At 36.7% G+C, this 21,095-nt stretch overlaps 1 protein-coding gene across 4 annotated transcripts in view; it reads right to left on the bottom strand.

Annotated features, from left to right (window-relative positions):
• MSH4 (mutS homolog 4) overlaps positions 1-21,095 on the bottom strand; it is a 147,392-nt gene that overhangs the window by 102,414 nt on the left and 23,883 nt on the right. For all 4 annotated transcript variants that reach the window (XM_068538025.1, XM_068538024.1, XM_068538022.1 and 1 more), the window contains exon 8: positions 3,503-3,577. In XM_068538025.1, the coding sequence (XP_068394126.1) occupies positions 3,503-3,577 (75 nt within the window). The remainder of the gene's footprint in view (positions 1-3,502; positions 3,578-21,095) is intronic.

Here is a 21,095-nt window from a genome sequence, read left to right as displayed (position 1 = left end):
AAAGGTGAATTCTATCAAACATTTAGAGAAGAGCTAACACTTATCCTTCTCAAACTCTCCCAAAATATAGCAGAGGGAGGAACACTCCTAAACTCATTCTATGAGGCCACCATCACCCTGATACCAAAACCAGACAAAGATATCACAAAGAGAGAAAACAACAGGCCAATATCACTGACGAACATAGATGCAAAACTCCTCAACAAAATACCAGCAAACAGAATCCAACAGCACGTTAAAAGGATCATACACCATGATCAAGTGGGGTTTATCCCAGGAATGCAAGGATTCTTCAATATATGCAAATCAATCAATGTGATACACCATATTAAGAAACTGAAGTATATAAACCATGATAATCTCAATAGATGCAGAAAAAGCTTCTGACAACATTCAACACCCATTTACGATAAAAACTCTCCAAAAAGTGGGCATAGAGGGAACCTACCTCAACATAATAAAAGCCATATGACTAAACCTACAGCCAACATCATTCTCAATGGTGAAAAACTGAAAGCATTTCCTCTAAGATCAGGAACAAGACAAGGTTGCCCACTCTCACCACTATTATTCAACATAGTTTTGGAAGTTTTAGCCACGGCAGTCAGAGAAGAAAAAGAAATGAAATGAATCCAAGTAGGAAGAGAAGAAGTGAAACTGTCACTGTTTACAGATGACATGATACTATACATAGAAAATCCTAAAGATGCCACCAGAAAACTACTAGAGCTAATCAATGAATTTGGTAAACTAGCAGGATACAAAATTAATGCACAGAAATCTCTTGCATTCCTATACACTAACAACAAAAAATCAGAAAGAGAAATCAAGGAAACACTCCCATTTACCATTGCAACAAAAACATAAAATACCGAGGAATAAACTTACCTAAGGAGGCCAAAGACTTGTATGTAGAAAACTATAAGACACTGATGAAAGAAATCAAAGACGATACAAACAGATGGAAAGATATACCATGTTCTTGGATTGGAAGAATCAACATTGTGAAAGTGACTATATTACCCAAAGCATCTACAGATTCAGTGCAATCCTTATCAAATTACCAATGGTATTTTTCACAGAACTAGAACAAAAAATTTGACAATTTGTATGGAAACACAAAAGACCTCGAAAAGCAACCTTGAGAAAGAAAAACGGAACTGGAGGAATCAGGCTCCCTGACTTCAGATATACTACAAAGCTATAGTAATCAAGACAGTATGGTACTGGCACAAAACAGAAATATAGATCAATGGAACAGGACAGAAAGCCCAGAGATAAACCCACGCACATATAGTCACCTTATCTTTGACCAAGGAGGCAAGAATATACAATGTAGAAAAGACAGCCTCTTCAATAAGTGGAGCTAGGAAAAGCGGACAGCTACATGTAAAAGAATGAAATTAGAACACTCCATAACACCATACACAAAAATAAACTCAAAATGGATTAAAGACCTAAATGTAAGGCCAGATACTATAAAACTCTGAGAGGAAAACATAGGCAGAACACTCTATGACATAAATCACAGCAAGATCTTTTTTGACCCACCTCCTGGAATAATGGAAATAAAATCAAAAGTAAACAAATGGGACCTAATTAAAGTTCAAACTTTTGCACAGCAAAGGAAACCATAAACAAGATAAAAAGACAACCCTCAGAATGGGAGAAAATATTTGCAAACGAAGCAACTGACAAAGGATTAATCTCCAAAATACACAAGCAGCTCTGTAGCTCAATATCAAAAAAACAAACAACCTAATCCAAAAATGAGCAGAAGACTAAATAGACATTTCTCCAAAGAAGACATACAGATTGCCAAGACACACATGAAAAGATGCTCAACATCACTAATCATTAGAGAAATGCAAACAACCACAATGAGGTATCTCCTCACACTGGTCACAATGGTCATCATCAAAAAATGTACCAGCAATAAATGCTGGAGAGGGTGTGGAGAAAAGGGTTTCCTCCTACACTGTTGGTGGGAATGTAAATTGATACAGCCACTATGGAGGACAATATGGAGGTTCCTTAGAGAACTAAAAATAGAATTACCATATGACCCAGCAATCTCACTACTGGGCATATACCCTGAGAAAACCATAATTCAAAACGATACATGTACCACAAGGTTCACTGCAGCATTGTTTACAATTGCCAGGACATGGAAGCAAGCTAAATGTCCATCAACACATGAATGGATAAAGAAGATGTGGCACATATATACAACAGAATATTACTCAGCCATAAAAAGGAGCGAAATTGAGTTATGTGTACTGAGGTGGATGGACCTAGAGTGTCATACAGAGTGACGTAAGTTAGTAAGAAAAAAAGAAATCTCGTATGCTAACACACATGTATGGGATCTAAATAAACGGTACTGATGAAACTAGAGGCAGGGCAGGAATAAAGGTGCAGATGTAGAGAATGGACTTGAGGACAGAGAGGGGGAAGGGGAAGCTGGGACGAAGTGAGAGAGCAGCACTGACATATATACACCACCAAGTGTAAAAGGGATGGCTAGTGGGAAGCTGCTGCATAGCACAGGGAGATCAGCTTCGTGCTTTGCGACCCCCTCGAGGGGTGAGATAGGGAGGGTGGGAGGGAGGCGCAAGAGGGAGGGGATATGGGGAAATATGTATACTTGTAGCTGATACACTTTGTTGCACAACAGCAGCTAACACAACACTGGAAAGCAATTATATTCCAATAAAGATATTAAAAAAAAAAACTGACCCTATACTCTTCAAGATGTCAGTATCACAAAAGGCAAAGAAAGGCTGAGAAACTTTTCACTTTAAAAAAGTGTAAAGAAACCATGACATTAAATACAATGCATGGTCCTTGACTGGATCATGTACCAGGAAAAAAAAAAAAAATACCATAAAGAACAGTATTAGGACAACTGGAAAAATGTGAATATAGGCTATATATAATATACAGTTGATCCTTGAACAACACGGGTTTGAACTGTGAGGGTCCAGTTATGGGTGGATTTTTTTCAATAGTACAATAAATACCACAGTACTACATGATCTGCGGTTAGTTGAATCTGCAGATATGGAACTGCAGATACAGAGAAACTGCGGATGTGGAGGAACTGAATATTCAAAGGGCCAACAATAAGTTATATGCAGAATTTCCACTGCATGCAGGGTTGGTGTCCCTGACCCCTATGTTGTTCAAGGGTCAACTTAACAGTATTTTACCAACGTTAAATATCCTGAATTTTTAAATCATATTGTGGTTATGCAAGAGAACATCTTTGTTCTTAGGAGATATGCACTCTAGCATTTAGGTACTGCAACTTATTCTCAAATGGTTCAGTAAGGTAATAATAAGGACAATAATATGTGTGTGTGCTGTGTGTGGAAAGAGAGAGAATATGGGAATTCATTATACTATTCTCGCAACTTACTGCATGAAATTTTTTCAAAACAAAAAGTTTAAAAAAGCTGATGCTAGACATGTTTAAACAACATATACACATAAAAATTACCTTTAAAGGATCCACGAGTTCCAAGGTATGTTTTAGGTATATTAAATTTGTTATCTTTGATTCAGCTGCATTAACCTATTAAGATAAAAATCCAAATGTGGACACCATAAATATTTAACACATTAATGGGTTTTCCTCTTGAACATTCTACACTTACATTTCCCATACATTTTTATTTATCAACCTAGGCAGGATAACAGCCTAGACAATGGTTACAAATTACAGACCCATCATGATAAGCCTAATGCACTAGTCTCCTGTAAGTCTGACAGTGAGAAGAGTTCACCTCACTGTATCCAACTTTCATTTCTATATAAAACCCTTTGTGTCCAGCTTAACCTACAGTAGCAATAGGAGATACAATTTAATACTGACCAGCACTAAGAGACTAAGATTAATTTTAAACGGCAGAAAAGACACTGATAAATGGATGATACTTGAAAAACTGAATCCAAACCTCCCAGATAGTTATAGAACATGAATTTCCCTCATCGGTTCCTGTTTACGCAAGTAAAACAATTTTCATAATTCCAGCGGTCCAAACTATTTATAGTTTTTCAAAATAAAGCAACATCAACATTCTAAATTTTATAAATAAGTTTTTAAAAAATCAAATCATACCATCTCCAAAGCCAAACAGTGGTACTAAACCTGGGGAAATGAGGAATGTTTGTGAATGGACTAATTTACCAATACTGACAAGGAGTTTTAGGATATTACAATTACGACATAATGTGCTTGATATAGAGCTGTTTTGTTATTTTTATTGAAATAGTTGATTTACAATGTTGTATTAGTTTCAAGTGTACAGCAAAGTGGTTCAGTTTTACATATATATAAATATATCAAGAATATATAAAGATTAAATAATATGTAATACATATTCTTTTTTTACATTCTCTTCCATTATAGGTTATTACAAGATATTGAGTATACTTCCGTGTGCTATATAGTAGGCCCTTGCTGGTTTTCTATTTTATATATAGTAATGTGTATATTTTAATCCCAAACTCCTAATTTATCCCTCCCCCTCTCCCACTTAGTAACCACAAGTTTGTTTTCTATGTTTGTGAGTCCATTTCTGTTTTGTAAATAAGTTCGTTGTGTCATTCTTTGGATTCCACATAAGCGATATCATATGGTATTTTTCTTTCTCTGTCTCGCTTACTTCACTTATCTTGATAATCTCTAGGTCCATCCATGTTGTTGCAAACGGCGTAATTTCATTCTTTTTTATGGCTATTATTCCATTGTGTGTGTGTGTGTGTGTGTCTGTGTGGGTATACATGACATCTTCTTTATCCATTCATCTGTCAATGGACACTTAGGTTGCTTCCATGCCTTGGATACTGTTTTTTTTTTTCTTTAATAAATTTATTTATTTATTTTTGGCTGCACTGGGTCTTCGTTGCTGCACGTGGTCTCTCCCTAGCTGCAGTGAGTAGGGGTTACTCTTTGTTGCGGTGTGTGGGCTTCTCATTGTGGTGGCTTATCTTGTTGCGAAGCATGGGCTCTAGGTGCGCGGGCTTCAGTAGTTGTGGCTTGCAGGCTCTAGAGCGCAGGCTCAGTAGTTGTGGCGCACGGGCTTAGTTGCTCTGTGGCATGTGGGATCTTCCCGGACCAGGGCTCAAACCCATGTCCTCTGCACTGGCAGGCGGATTCTTAACCACTGCACCACCAGGGAAGTCCCTTGGTGCATGTATCTTTTTGAATTGTTTTTCTCCAGATATATGCCTAGTAGTAGGATTGCAGGATCATATGGTAGCTCTATTTTTAGTTTTTTAAGGAACCACCATACTGTTCTCCATAGTGGCTGTACCAATTTACATTCCCACCAACTGTGTAGGAGGGTTCCCTTTCCTCCACACCCTCTCCAGCATTTATTATTTGTAGACTTTTTAATCATGGCCATTCTGACTGGTGTGAGGTGATACCTCACTGAAGTTTTCATTTCCATTTCTCTAGTAATTAGCAATGTTCATGTGCTTTTTGGCCATCTGTATGTCTTCTTTGAGAAAATGCCTTTTTAGATCTTCTGCCCATTTTTTAAAAAAATATTTATTTAGCCTCTGTTGGGTGTTAGTTGCGGCATGCAGGATATTTCGTTGCAGCATGCAGGTTCTTCATCGCAGTGCGCAGGCTTCTCTCTAGTTGTGGCATGCGGGCTCCAGAGCACGTGGGCTCTGTAGTTGTGGCACATGGGCTCCAGAGAGCATGGGCTCTGTAGTTGCGGCACACGGGCTCTCTAGTTGTGGAGTGCAAGCTTAGTTGCCCTGCAGCGTGTGGGATCTTAGTTCCCTGACCAGGGATCGAACCGGCATCCCCTGCATTGCAAGGTGAATTCTTAACCACTGGACCACCAGGGAAGTCTCATTCTGCCCATTTTTTGATTGGGCTGTTTGTTTTTTGATATTGAGCTGTATGAGCTGTTTGTATATTTTGGAGATTAATCCCTTGTCAGTCGCATCATTTGCAAATATTTTTCTCCCATTCTGTAAGTTGTCTTTTTTCTTTTTTTATGGTTCCCTTTACTGCACAAAAACTTTTAAATTTAATTAGGTCCCATTTATTTATTTTTGGTTTTACTTCCATTACTCTAGGAGATGGATCCAAAAAGATACTGCTGTGATTTATGTCAAAGTGTGTTCTGCCTATGTTTTCCTCTAACAGTTTTATAGTACCTGGTCTTACACTTAGGTCTTTAATCCATTTTGAGTTTATTTTCTGTATGGTGTTAGAGAAGGTTCTAATTTCATTCTTTTACATGTAGGTGTCCAGTTTTCCCAGCACCACTTATTGAAGAGACTGTCTTTTGTGCATTACATATTCCTGCCTCCTCTGTCATAGATTAATTGACCATAAGTGCGTGGGTTTATCTCTGGGCTTTCTATCTTGTTCCATTTATCTATATATCTCTGTTTTTGTACCAGTACCACACTGTTTTGATTACTGTAGCTTTGTAGTACAGTCTGAAGTCAGGGGACCTGATTCCTCCACCTCCACTTTTCTTTCTCAAGATTGCTTTGGCTATTCAGGGTCTTTTGTGTTTCCATACAAAATTTTAAAAATTTTGTTCTAGTTCTGTGAAAAATGCCATTGGTAATATGATAGGGATTGCACTGAATCTGTAGATTGCCTTGGGTAGTATAGTCATTTTGACAATACTGATTTTTCCAATCCAAGAACATGGATATCTTTCCATCTGTTTGTGTCATCTTCAGTTTCTTTCATCAGTGTCTCATAGTTTTGGGAGTACAGGTCCGTTGCCTCCTTAGAAAGGTTTATTCCTGGTATTTTATCCTTTCTGATGTGATGGTAAATAGGACTGTTTCCTTAATTTCTCTTTCTGAACTTTCATTGTTAGTGTATAGAAATGCAACAGATTTCTGTGTACTACTTCTGTATCCTACAACTTTAACAAATTCATTGATGAGCTCTAGTATCTTCAGGATTTTCTATGTCTGCTATCATGTCATCTGCAAAGAGTGACAGTTTTACTTCTTCTTTTCCAATTTGGATTCCTTTTCTTCTCTGATTGCCATGGATAGGACTTCCAAAATGATGTTGAATAGAAGTGGCGAGAGTTGGCATCCTTGTCTTGTTCCTGATCTTAGAGGAAATGCTTTCAGCTTTTCACCAATGAGTATGATGTTAGCTGTGGATTTGTCATATATGGCCTTTATAATATGTTGAGGTAGGTTCTCTCTATGCCCACTTTCTGGAGAGTTTTTATCATAAATGGATGTTGAATTTTATCAAAAGCTTTTTCTGCATCTATTGAGATGATCACATGGTTTTTATTCTTCATTTTGTTAATGTGGTGTCTCATACTGATTGATTGGTGGATATTGAAAAATCCTTGCATCCCTGGGATAAATCCCACTTGAATATGGTGTATGATCCTTTTAATGTATTGTTGGATTTGGTTTGCTAGAAATTTGTTGAGGATTTTTGCATCTACGTTCATCAGTGATACTGGCCTGTAATTTTTTCTTTATGGTATCGTTGTCTGGTTTTGATATCAGGGTGATGGTGGCTTTATAGAATGAGTTTGGAAGTGTTCCTTCCTCTGAAATTTTTTGGAATAGTTTCAGAAGGACAGGTGTTAACTCTTCTCTAAATGTTTGACAGAATTCCCCTGTGAAGCCATCTGGTCCTGGACTTTTGTTTGAGGGGAGTTTTTTAACCTCAGATTCAATTTCAGTACTTGTAACTTGTTTGTTCATGTTTTCTACTTCTTGCTGGTACAGTCTTGGAAGATTGTATCTTTCTAAAAATTTGTCCATTTCTTCTAGGTTGTCCATTTTATTGGCATATAGTTGCTTGTAGTAATCTCTTATGGCCCTTTTTATTTCTGTGGTGTCAGTTGTAACTTCTTTTTCATTTCTAATTTTATTGATTTGAGCCCTCTCGCTTTTTTTCTTGATGAGTCTGGCTAAAGATTTATCAATTTTGTTTATCTTTTCAAAGAACCGGCTTTTAGTTTTGTTGATCTTTTCTGTTTTTTTAGTCTCTATTTCATTTATTTCTGCTCTGATCTTTATGATTTCTTTCCTTCCATTAACTTTGGGTTTTGTTTGTTCTTCTTTCTCTAGTTGCTTTAGGTGTAACATTAGGTTGTTTATTTGAGATTTTTCTTGTTTCCTGAGGTAAGCTTGTATTGCTATGAGAAATTTCTCTTTGAAGCCTCCTAACCTATATCCCCATTGCACAATACCTGGACTTTTCCAAGACTATATGGATCAATTTAGAAGAAATACTCAAATGAATGTTGTTAGCCCCAAAACAAGTTATCTCATGCTCTCTTATAATGAATCACTGAAACTAAATGGAAGACTAAAAATAAATAAAATTCACCAAACATAAGACAATTATCATCACTATTACCAAAGAAGAACATCTTCCAAAAATAGCCAAGATACTCTTGAAGAAGAGCAGCATGGAAAGACTAATGAATATCAACTTATAATAGAGTAATTAAGAAACTGTGGTATCAGCACAAGGGCAGACAGAGAGACCAATGGTATAGAATAGAGTCTAGAAAGAAAATCATATATGGTCACTTGATTTATGACAAAGGTTGACTGTGGAGCAGTAGGCAAAGGAAAGTCTTCTCCATAAATGGTACCAATACGATCATGAATCTGTACAACAAAAAATTAAATATGGCCCCTTCTTCACACCACATACAAATATCAATTCCAGGTGGACTGTAGATCTAAACATAAAACAATAAAGCATCTGGAATATAACAAAGAAGAATACTCTCATTACCTTGGATATTCTAACCAAACTTCTATAAGTTTCATAATTGATGATTTGGCACACATTAATCACAGGTTCAAACTAATGGCCAAGTTGTTTACATCTCCCCCATGGTCTGGTTTTTGTGGGCACACAAAAATCACATTACAAATACTCCAACCACAAATCCCACCATATGTGTTTCGCTTCTTACCAAATAGGGGACGTTTTCACCTAACAAGTTCCTACTACTGCAGTAATTTAGGGTTTTGCAATATTTTTCCCCCAGTCCTCCACCTCCTGAGTAATCCTGGTACCTCCCCATGTGATTCTGCATGACGTACTTCTTTCTCTCAGGAATTGCAAGTAATAAGAATATCCTTTGGACTTCCCTGGTGGTGCAGTGGTTAAGAACCCGCCTGCCAACACAGAGGACATGGGTTCGAGCCCTGGTCCGGGAAGATTCCACATGCCGCGGAGCAACTAAGTCCATGTGCCACAACTACTGAGCCTGTGCTCCACAACAAGAGAAGCCACTGCAATGAGAAGCCCATGCACCACAACAAAGAGTAGCCCCCGCTCACCGCAACTAGAGAAAGCCTGCGCACAGCAACAAAGAGGCAATGCAGCCAAAAATAAATAAATAAATAAATTTAGATTTAAAAAAAAATATATATATATAGCCTTTAAATGGCATTAGCTGGGCTTCCGTGGTGGCGCAGTGGTTGAGAATCTGCCTGCCAATGCAGGGGACACGGGTTCGAGCCCTGGTCTGGGAAGATCCCACATGCCGCGGAGCAACTAGGCCCGTGAGCCACAGCTACTGAGCCTGCGTGTCTGGAGCTTGTGCTCCGCAACAAGAGAGGCCACGATAGTGAGAGGCCCGTGCACCGCAATGAAGAGTGGCCTCCGCTTGCCACGACTAGAGAAAGCCCTTGCACAGAAACAAAGACCCAACACAACCAAAAATAAATAAGTAAATAAATAATAAAAATAAAGGAATTCCTTTAAAAAAAAAATGGCATTAGCCTCTCCATGTCATCACTCAGTGATCTCCATAAATTAAAATCCCATGGGTACAATCAAGACACTGGGGTAGGTAAAGACTTCTTAAGCAGGATACCACAAACACTAACTATAAAGGAAAGAAATAAACTAGACTACATTTAAATTAAAGACTTCTAATAAGTCAGACAGAGACAAATACCACATGATCTCACTTGTACATGGATCTAAAAACAAACAAAAAACCAAACTCATAAATACAGGGAACAGATTGGTGGTTGCCAGAGTTAGGATGTGGGGGAGAGGCAAAATGGGAGAAGAAGGTCAAAAGGTACAAACTTCCAGCTATAAAATAAATAAGTCGTGGGGATGTAATATATGGCATGGTGACTATAGTTAATGACACTGTATTGCATATTTGAAAGTTACTCAGAGTGTAGGTCTTAAAGTCCTCATCACGAGAAAAAAATTTAGAACTATGCATGGGGATGGATGTTAACTAGACTTACTGTGGTGACTGTTTCATAATATATACAAAATAATGAATCATAAAAAAAGAATTTCTATTCATCAAAAGACACCACTGATGCAGGATAGGTTCTCCAAAAACCAATTTTTAGAAACCAAATAATTTATTTGAAAAGTAATTCCAGGAAGTATTGGCAAGAGAGTGGGGAAGTAAGAAAGCAAGGGAAGAACATCAATATAGGATGTAATGATGATCCGGTTACCAGTGTATGGTACCGTGGCTCAATCCTGCTGGAGACCTCTCAGAGATGGTGTAAAGTAAGCTTCAGAAACTACTTCCAGAGGTAAGGAAAATGGGGCATTTATTCACCAACTTCAGTTCAGTATTCGTCAAGACCTATCAGTGGGTCAGCAACTCCCTGATTACTCTCTAGTCTCTCCTGTGGCCAGAGAAAGTCCTCAGGCAGAAAGTTACTGCTTGCTTGCAGTGAGAAGCCTTCCATACACGAAAGTGAATACCAAGGAGATGCGGGTGGCACACCAACAATGCCTACTCCACAATACTGAGCAAAAAAAGCCAATTACAAAGTGGGAGAAGATATTCGCAACACAGAAGCAATGAAGGGCTTCTATAAACAGCTCTACAAATCAAAAAAGATGATAACTCAATAGAAAAATGGGCAAGACCTTCACAAAAGAAGATAGTCAAATGGTCAATATACATATGAAAGGGTGTTCAACCTCATTAACAGGAAAATGCAAATTAAAACCACAATGAGGGGCTTCCCTGGTGGCGCAGTGGTTGAGAATCTGCCTGCCAATGCAGGGGACACGGGTTCGAGCCCTGGTCTGGGAAGATCCCACATGCCGCAGAGCAGCTAGGCCCATGAGCCACAATTGCTGAGCCCGTGCGACTGGAGCCTGTGCTCCGCAACAAGAGAGGCCGCGACAGTGAGAGGCCCGCACACCGCGATGAAGAGTGGCCCCCGCTTGCCACAACTAGAGAAAGCCCTTGCACAGAAACGAAGACCCGACACAGCCATAAATAAATAAATAAATAAATTAAAAAAAAAAAAAACCACAATGAAATACTACTATCTACCAACCACTATGGCTAGATTTTTAAACTGACAATATCAGGTTTTGGATAAGAGCAATGGGACTTCTCATACCCTCCTGATGGGACTGTAAATTAGTACAATCATTTTGAAAAACATTTTGGCAAACATCATGTTTGCCAAAAGTTCAACTAAAGTTGAAGATACACCTCAAGACTCAGAAGTTCCATTCCTATGTACCCAATAAAAATATGTTCAAAATTTTATTAAGCAGGTATAAAATGATTAAGCAGTGTTATTTCTAATTGCCAAAACCTGCCAACAACTCAGAAGTCCAACAACAGTGAACTGAATAATGGCATACTCATACAGTGGAATACTATATAGCAATGGAAATAAATAAGCTATAGCTACATGCAACATGACTAAATCTTACAAACACAATGTTGGATAGAAGAAGCCAGATAATAACAGGTAAAACTAAGTTATAAAGGAAAACAAAAAAGTAATTTATAATAAAAAGTGGTTTCTTTTTGGAGGGAGGTAGAGAATAATGAACAGGAAGGAACAGAAGGGGAATTCTGAAGTACTGGCAATATCTGTTCCTTAACTGAGTGGTCATCACATGGGTGTTCACTGTTGTAATGCCTGAATACATTTCTGGCTGTAACAATTGGGTATAACAATTGGATTCTACTGGCATCTAGTGGGTAGAAGCTATGAATACTGCTAAACATTTTAGAACGCACAGAACAGTAAAAGAATTATCCATCCCAACATGTCAATAGTGCCAAGTTTGAGAAATCCTGCTGTGGAGGAGTTGTCTTACTATATTTACACAGGTACTCTCTTAACCTCTTATATCACTAGTGATTTCCTGTTTCTTCTTTCTCTGTCTCTCCTTCCAATCTCTTCCTACCTTAATGGCTTTGAAAAAGTAAACTGCAATGAATCTTACAGCTGCAAGGTACTAAGTGTTGCCCATACCACATGAGCAGAGAGGCAGACCCTTCCCTAGGTGAGTACTCCAGATGAGTATCCAGCCCTGAATGACACCTTAACTGCAGTTTGTAAGACCCTAAGCAGAGAACCAAGCTAAGATATGCATAGACTCCTAACTGACAGAAACTGTGAGATAATAAATATGTGTAGTTTTAAGCTGCTATAGTTGAGGTCATTTGTTATGCAGCAATAGAACACTAATACAGTCTCTTAACAGCTTGCTTCTTAAAGCCAGGAAGAGAAAGAGTTTCTTTGTGGAGAACTGGGAGACAATTCTCTACTGGCCTTTTGCATTTTTGCACATCTTATGAGCAAAGGCACTGACTGCCTTTGTTCTGGACAGACTTTTCCAGGATGTTTATATAGTGAATAGCCTTGAAAGATATAGTGTCTCCTTCTAGAGCAAAGGGCAGGTTTGCTTACAGTCTCAGAAGATAAAGATGGTGCCTCCCTGCATAATAGCAGGCAAATATGCTTACTGCCCGTTATAAAAGATTCAGGTTCCCTAAGATCAGCAATTCTCTCTTGTAAAACTCCGTATGTGCAGGTATCACCTAGCCCTCTTCACATCGCCCTGTGGGAAATGGAGCTTAGGGAATCAGTGCAAGAAAATGTTGATACTCTGGATACTGCTATAGTGAGTATAAAGTCCTTTCTCTCTGATCTAGGAGTCTGTGTCTTCTGTCAGCATTTATGAAACTGTGGCAGGCTAACTTGTTAGCTTGCAAGTAGGATAGAATATCAGATCCCTTACAGTTCCTGATAATACTATGCTGTAATTGCTTTTTTTTAACCAAAATCTCAAAATGAATTATAAATTCCTTTGGATTAGAGATTTACTTCTTACTGTATCCCTAGCACTCATTACAATGCTTGGTAAAATAACTTGTTGAATTAATTAAAGAAGGAGCCATGTACTACATACTCTATATGGCAGTCTGAAATCAGTGGAAAAAAATTAAAAGTTATTCAAAACAAAGCAAAGAAACTTGGGTAAAAACTTGAAAAAAATTCTTTGATATCAAAGTTTTCAAATGTTGCAGGAAGTATTTTGGATGTTTATAATGGAAAACACAAACATTCTTAATGCAATACATTAAATTGTAAGGTTATAAGTACTGCATAAAAAGAAAAGACATTTGGATTAATTAAAATAATAAATTTAAGTTTTATTCTCAATGAATACTTATGATCAGAAAATATGCATTTTCTAAAATCAATATTCTTAAAGAGAAAATATGAGAATTCATCTTAGGCAAACAATTCCATACTGGAAATTTTCAGAGAACATTTAGTTCATTCAGAAGTTTAAGCCAATCATAAAATTCAGCCAAAAGAACATTTAGTTCATCCACAAGCTTAAGCAAATAATGCAATTTAACCAGCACAAGTCTGAACTAATTTAGTAAATATTATGTTTAATTAAGATATATATACATGCTTATATTAAACGAAGGAAAAGCCTCATTTAAAATATATCTCCAGATGGTTAAGGAAACAGCAACTGAGAAACAGTATAAGGAATACTGAAATTCATGAATTATGTATAAAGTCAATATATTGCTTAAGTTTCCTTAAAAGTTAGTATATCTCATCTGAAAAGTATTTTTTTTTACTTTATTTTTTTCCTTTTTTTCCTTTTTTTAAAATGTTTTATTGGAGTATAGTTGATTTACAATGTTGTGTTAGTTTCAGGTGTGGAAAGTATTTTTTAAAAAGCCTCCATAAACGACAGATGTGCTGGTTAAGGAAAAAATGTACAACTATGACTGATTCCCCCAAAACTAAAAAGGGTGGGAAGTAACACTGGCCCATAAAAACCTTATGGAGCTAGTTACAGATTGCCTTTTCTAGACTGGAAAAAAGATTCCAGATTCTCAGTTTACAGAATTACCTTACACTTAGCCCACTGGGCTTTTCTAAAATCTGACAGTCAAACTGATTACAGAAGCTGGTTTTTTAATCACAGATATTTCCCAGAGAGTTAGTTGGCTAAATTGATATTCCTTTCTTAATATAACCAGAAACAGTCTAATGCAAAAACATGTACAGCTGACCCTTGAACAACACAGGTTTGAACTGCATGGGTCCACTTAAATGCAGATTTTTTTCAATAAATACACATATGTACTGGAGATGTATTTTCCTTATGATTTTCTTAATAACGTTTTCTTTTCTCTAGCTTACTTTATTGTACGAATACAGTATAAAAACATATAACATACAAAATATGTATTAATCAGCTGTTTATGTTATCAGTAAGGACTCCAGTCAACAGTAGGCTATCAACAGTTAAGTCTGGGGGAGGCCAAAAATTATATGAGGATTTTCAATTTGCAGGGGGTCAGCACCCCTAAACCTCATGTTGTTCAAGGGTCAATGGCATATTACTAATTCTTATAGCCAGCGAAACTAAATCATGAATATGTATGACTGTGTAATACTACACATTACACAAGGTGACAACAAAGAGACTGCTCTCGGGTATAATCTGATAATTAATTCTTTCCTATAATAAAATGTTACCTGAATCTAATGATGAGGAAACATCAGACAAACCCAAATTGAGAGAAAATACATACCCGTAATTTTCAAGTGTCAAGGTCATGACTGAAGACTAAATAGACACAAAAACTAAAGGCAATGCTTGATTCTTAACTGAATCCTTTTTCTAAAAGGACATTATTGGCGAGACTTCCCTGGTGGTCTAGTGGTAAAGAACCCACCTTACAATGCAGGGGACGCAGGTTCGATCCCTGGTCAGGGAACTAAGATCCCACATGCCGTGGGGCAACTAAGCCCGTGCGCGCCTCAACTAGAGAGCCTGCATGCTGCAAACTACAGAGCCCACACGCTCTGGAACCTGCGTGCCATAACTACAGAGCCCACGTGCCCTGGAGCCTGCATGCCAAAACTAGAGAGAAGCCTGCGTGCCGCAACAAAAGATCCCGCATGCCTCAACGAAGATCCCTCATGCCACAACTAAGACCCGATGCAGCCAAAAATAAATAAAATAAATACATTTTAAAAAATAATAATAAAGGATATTATTGACAAAATTGGAAAAACCTGAATGGGGTCTGAGGATTTAATGTTATTAAATGGTATTATCATTGTTAATTTCCTTATTTTGAAGGTGTACTGTGGTTGAATAGGAGAATATCCTTGTTGTAAGAAATACTAACGTATTTGAGAGTGACAGAGCATCATGTCAGCAACTAACTCTTAAAATTTTCAGGAAAATAAGTTCTTTGTAATGTACTTGCAAATTTTCTGAAGATTTGAGATTTTATTTAATTTTTATTTTCACTTCCTAAAGATGCTGAAACCAAAAGGTCTTACATGCTTCCAGAGAATGGAGGGGGAACATATGTCAGTCATATCCAAAATTCAGGAGTCTCAATGGTTTCAACTTCTCAGTAGGAACATTATAAGCTACAAGACAGTGGGGAAATGCCTCCTAAATTCTGAAGGAAAATTACTTCCTGACGAATTCTATTTTCAGCAAAACTATCAATCAATCATGAGGAAATGATAAAACATTTCAGACATATAAAGTCTCACTCTTTCTCAAAAAGTTACTAAAAAATGTGCTCCATGAAAAGAAGAGAGTAAGTCAAAACAGAGGAAGACTTGGGATATAAATAACAAGAGATCCAGGACTTTCCTGATGGCCCAGTGGTTAAGAATCTGCCCTCCAATGCAGGGGACGTGAGTTGGATCCCTGGTCGGGGAACTAAGATCCCACATGCTGAGAGGCAACTAAGCCCACGCGCTGCAACTACTGACCATGCGGGCCACAACTAGAGAGAAGCCCACGTGCTGCAACAAGGAGCCTGCGCGCCACAGCGGAGGATCCTGCGTGCCACAACTAAGACCCAATGCAGCCAAAAATAAAATAAATAAACAAATATTAAAAAAAAAAGAGAGATCCAACACAGGAAAGACAAACAGTGATGTTGAAGAGAAATCTGGGGTCATAGCTGTATACTAGCGAAAGAGATGTAACCAATCCAGATTGGAAAAAGTTTGGAACCCGTGGGAGAGACATCTTCCAGAGGTTGAAACTGACTGAGTACCTGAAGTGAATGAATGAATACTGAGAGGATATTTAGAATACACTGAAAGGATATTTAGATAATTGGTGAAAACATCTATGCTTGAATTAGTGAAAGTACAAGGTAAACCACACAAAGAAAAAGTTATTAATTCTAGGGGAAAAATGTAAAAAGTTGTGCATGCTCAGTTCTGTGTAGCATGGATAGTCATAATCATTTTGATCTAACTAAAATTATGTTATAACCTTACTGGGTGAGGGGAAGTAGGGAAGTGTCCATGTTTATAGAAGGAAAAGGAAAGAAAGCTAAATAGTCTTCCTTCTGGAAGGGAATTAACATGTAATATCAAAGGATATATCAAGAAAATGAAAAGACAACCCAATAAATGGTAGAAAATATTTGTAAATCATATATACAATAAGGGACTTATATCCAGAATATATAAAGAACTCTTACAACTCAATAATAAAAATACAATCCAATCAAAAATTAGCAAAGGATATGAGTAAACATTTCTCCAAGGAAGATATACAAATGGCCAATAAGCACAAGAAAAGGTGCTCAACGTCATTAGTCATATCAGCGAAATGCAAATAAAAACCACAAGAGACTACTTCATACCCACTAGGATGACTAGAATCAAAAAGTCAGATAATAACAAATGTTGGCAAGGATGTGGAGAAATTGGGACCCTCATAGACTGCTGGTGGAAATGTAGAACGATAGTCACTTTGGAAAACAGTCTGGCAGTTCCTCAAACAATTAAATGTAGAGTTACCATATGACCCAGCAATTCCACTCTAGGTATAGATCCAAGATAAACAAAAACTTACATCCACACAAAAACTTGTATATAAATATTCATAGCAGCATTATTAATAATCAAAAGTGCAAACAACTCAAATGTTCATCAACTGATGAACAGATAAACAAAATGTGCTATATCTATACAATGGAATATTATTTATCAATAAAAAGAATCAAATATTGATGTATGCTACAATATGAATTAACCTGAAACATTATGCTACGTGAAAAAAGCCAAACGTAAGAGACTACATATTGTGTGATTCTATTTATATGAAATGTCAAGAATAGGCAAATCTAAAGGAACAGATAGATTAGAAATGCCAAGAACTGGGGGGAAGAGGATTGGGAGGAATGGAAAGTGATTGCTAATGGGTACAGCGTTGCTTTTTGGGGTGATGAATACGTTCTAAAATTGACTGTAGTGTTTGTTGTACAACTATGAATATACAAAACATGGTTAAATTGTATACTTCAAATGGGTGAAGTGTATGCTTTGTGAATTCTACCTTGATAAAGCTGTTATATTTTAAAAAATAAACTGTGATATATGTAGAAATAAAATATATGACAACAGCTCAGTGGGAGGAATGGGGGGAATGGCAGCATACTACCATAAGGTTTTCTTTTTCAGGTTTATTGAGGTATAACTGACATATAAAATTATAAGATATTTAAAGTGTACATTGTGTTGATTTGATGTACATATACATTGCAAAAGGATCCCCCCATCTAGTTAATTAACACATCCATCACCTCACATATTTATCTTTCTTTTTGTATGTGAGAACATTTAAGATTTACTCTCTTGGCAAATTTCAATTATACAATAGTGTTATCAACTACAGTCACCATATTTTACATTTGATCTGCAGATCTTATTCATCTTATAGTTGAAAGTTTGTACCCTTTTACCAACCTCTTCCTATTTCCCTGATCTGCAAGCCCTGGCAACAACTTTTCTACTCTCTCTTTCTGTGAGTTTGCTTTTTTTTTCTTTTAGATTTCTCATACACGAAACCATGCAGTATTTATCTTTTTCTGTCTGGCTTATTTCACTTAGCATAATGCCCTCAATGCTACCCTTGTTGCCACAAACGGAAGTATTTCCTTCTTTCTCACGACTGCATAATATTCCAGTGTGTGTCTGTCTGTATCTTGGCTATTGTGAATAATGCTGCAATGAACATGGGAGTGCAGATATCTCTTCAACACCCTGCTTCTATTTCATTTGGATATATACTTAGAAGTGGGATTGCTAGATCATATGGTAGTTCTATTTTTTAAATTTTTTGAGGAACTGCTATACTCTTTTCCATAAATTTAGCTGCACTAATTTACATTCCATCAATAATGCACAAGGGTTCCTTTTTCTCCACATCCTCACCAACACTTGCTATCTTATATCCTTTTGATGACAGGCATTCTAAAAAAGTGAGAGGTGATATCTCATTGCGGTTTTGATTTGCATTATCCTGATGATTAGTGAGGCTGAACACCTTTTCACGCACCTGCTAGTCATTCATATGTCTTCTTTGGAAAAATATCTATTTGGTTCCTCTGACCATTTTTTAATCAGATTGTTTGTTTTTTTGCTATTGAGTTATATGAGTTCTTTATATATTTTGAATATTAACTCCTTATCAGATATATGATTTGCAAATATTTTCTCCAATTCTGGAGTTACATTTTCATTTTATTGGTTATTTCTTTTGCTGTGCAGAAGTTTTTTAGTTGGATGTACTCCCAACTTGTGTTATTTTTGCTTTTGTTGCCACTACTCTATGGTTCTTATACCATATGTGAAGTGACGTAATATTATTTGAAGGTAGACTGAATTCACCTAAAGATGTATTCTATAAACCTGAAAGCAACCATTAAAATAACAAAACAATGAGTTCTATCCAATAAATCAACAGAGGAGTAAAATGGGATCATAAAAAATATTCAGTTAATCCAAAGGAAGGGAGAAGAAAAGGAGAAGAAAGCAAATAGAAAAAAGGTACCATGATGGCAGATTTAAATCAAAACATATCAATAATCTCATTAAGTACAAATGAAATAAACACCCTAATTAAAAGTAAGATATTCTGGGAATTCCCTGGTGGTTCAGTGGTTAGGACTCTGCACTTTCACTGCTGAGGGTGTAGGTTCAAATCCCTGGTCAGGGAACTAAGATCCCACAAGCTGCGTGGCCAAAAAAAAAAAAAAAGAAGAAGAAGAAACAGGTAACCTGAATAGCATCATATCTATTAAATATTTAAGAAGTTGAATTTAGAGTCAAAAACATTCCTACAAAGAAAATTCCAAGTTTTAATGGCTTCATTTGTGAATTCTACCAAACATTTAAGGAAGAAATAGTACCAGTTCTACACAAACACTATGAGAAAACTGAAGAGGAAGGAATGCTTCTAACCTCATTGTATGAAACCAACTAATTTTGTTCCAGACATCAGTTGGTCTAGGTTACCTCTCATTTGCATATATTGAATTTTAAGGTGTTTCAATTATTTAAGGAAACTTCCAATTATCTGCCTGCCCAACATCCAAAACTTTTCCATATAATGTTTTTATTGTAAATGAACCTTAAGAGTATTATCTCTACAATATGGAAAGGCTTCTTAAACATAGATAAGACTTCAATGGATTTGCAAAGTAATCAAATTTTAAATCAAATTTTACTGATGTACAAGACGTCTTTCCTTTTTAAGCACACGAGCAAAAATATACAGGTGACCCCTGAACAACATGGGTTTGAATGGTGCAGGTCCACTCATAGGTGGATTTTATTCAAAAAATACAGTATGACACAATCCAGTCGCAGAACCCTCGTATGCAGAGGGCTGACTGTAAAGTTACACACCTGCGTGGGTTTTCAACTGTATGGGGGGCGGGGAGGGGGCACTCCAACCCCTGCATTGTTCAACAGTCAACTGTACATGTATTTCATTAAAGTAAATATTTTTCAATTCACCTTAAATGGAAGAATGAAAACCATCTATTACTTTCTTTATAGAATGTGCCTATAGGCACTAAGTATTTACTTATTAATTATTTTTTTAATAGATCTTTACTGGAATATAATTGCTTCACAATAGTATTAGTTTCTGTTGTACAATAAAGTGAATCAGCCATATGCATACATATATCCCCATATCCCCTCCCTCTTGAGCCTCCCTCCCACCCTCCCTATCCCACCTCTCTAAGTCATGGCAAAGCACCAAGCTGATCTCCCTGTGCTATGCTGCTGCTTCCCACTAGCTAACTATTTTACATTTGGTAGTGTATATATGTCGATGCTTCTCTCACTTCGTCCCAGCTTACCCTTGCCCACCATGTTCTCAAGTCCATTCTCTATGTCTACATCTTAATTCCTACCCTGCCACTAGGTTCATCAGTACCACTTTTTTTTTTTAGATTCCACATATATGTGTTAGCATACAGTATTTGTTTCTCTCTTTCTGACTTACTTCACTCTGTATGACAGACTCCAGGTCCATCCACCTCACTACAAATAACTCAATTTCGTTTCTTTTTATGGCTGAGTAATATTCCATTGTATATATGGCACTAAGTATTTAAATTTGTAAAATATCCAAAGACTTTGTTTCATTCTTAAAAGTTAAGCATATTTGAAAACTAATCAAACTTCACATAATGATCACCTTTTAAAGGACCTTTGGAACTAAAACAATTTTTCTCTAGTTTATTAAGCAAATTATTATAATCTAAGGTTTCTGAAAACTATATCCAAATTCTTTAAGTAAATATTTGATTAATGAAAATACACCAATTCCTCACCTAAGAAACTTTTAATTTTTAGTATATCATATATGATAATACATTGAGGAAAAAAGTTTCCTTTAAAAAGGCATAATACTCCAGATATTAATAATGAAGTACTTTTCCAAAAGATTTTCATATTTTCCAATTGTTACATCATATTAAGAC

This window comes from Eschrichtius robustus, chromosome 3 (assembly GCF_028021215.1).
Source record: "Eschrichtius robustus isolate mEscRob2 chromosome 3, mEscRob2.pri, whole genome shotgun sequence".
Classification (NCBI taxonomy): Eukaryota; Metazoa; Chordata; class Mammalia; order Artiodactyla; family Eschrichtiidae; genus Eschrichtius; species Eschrichtius robustus.
The sequence above is the reverse complement of the archived record's forward strand: the minus strand, read 5'-3'. Positions and strand labels throughout refer to the sequence as shown.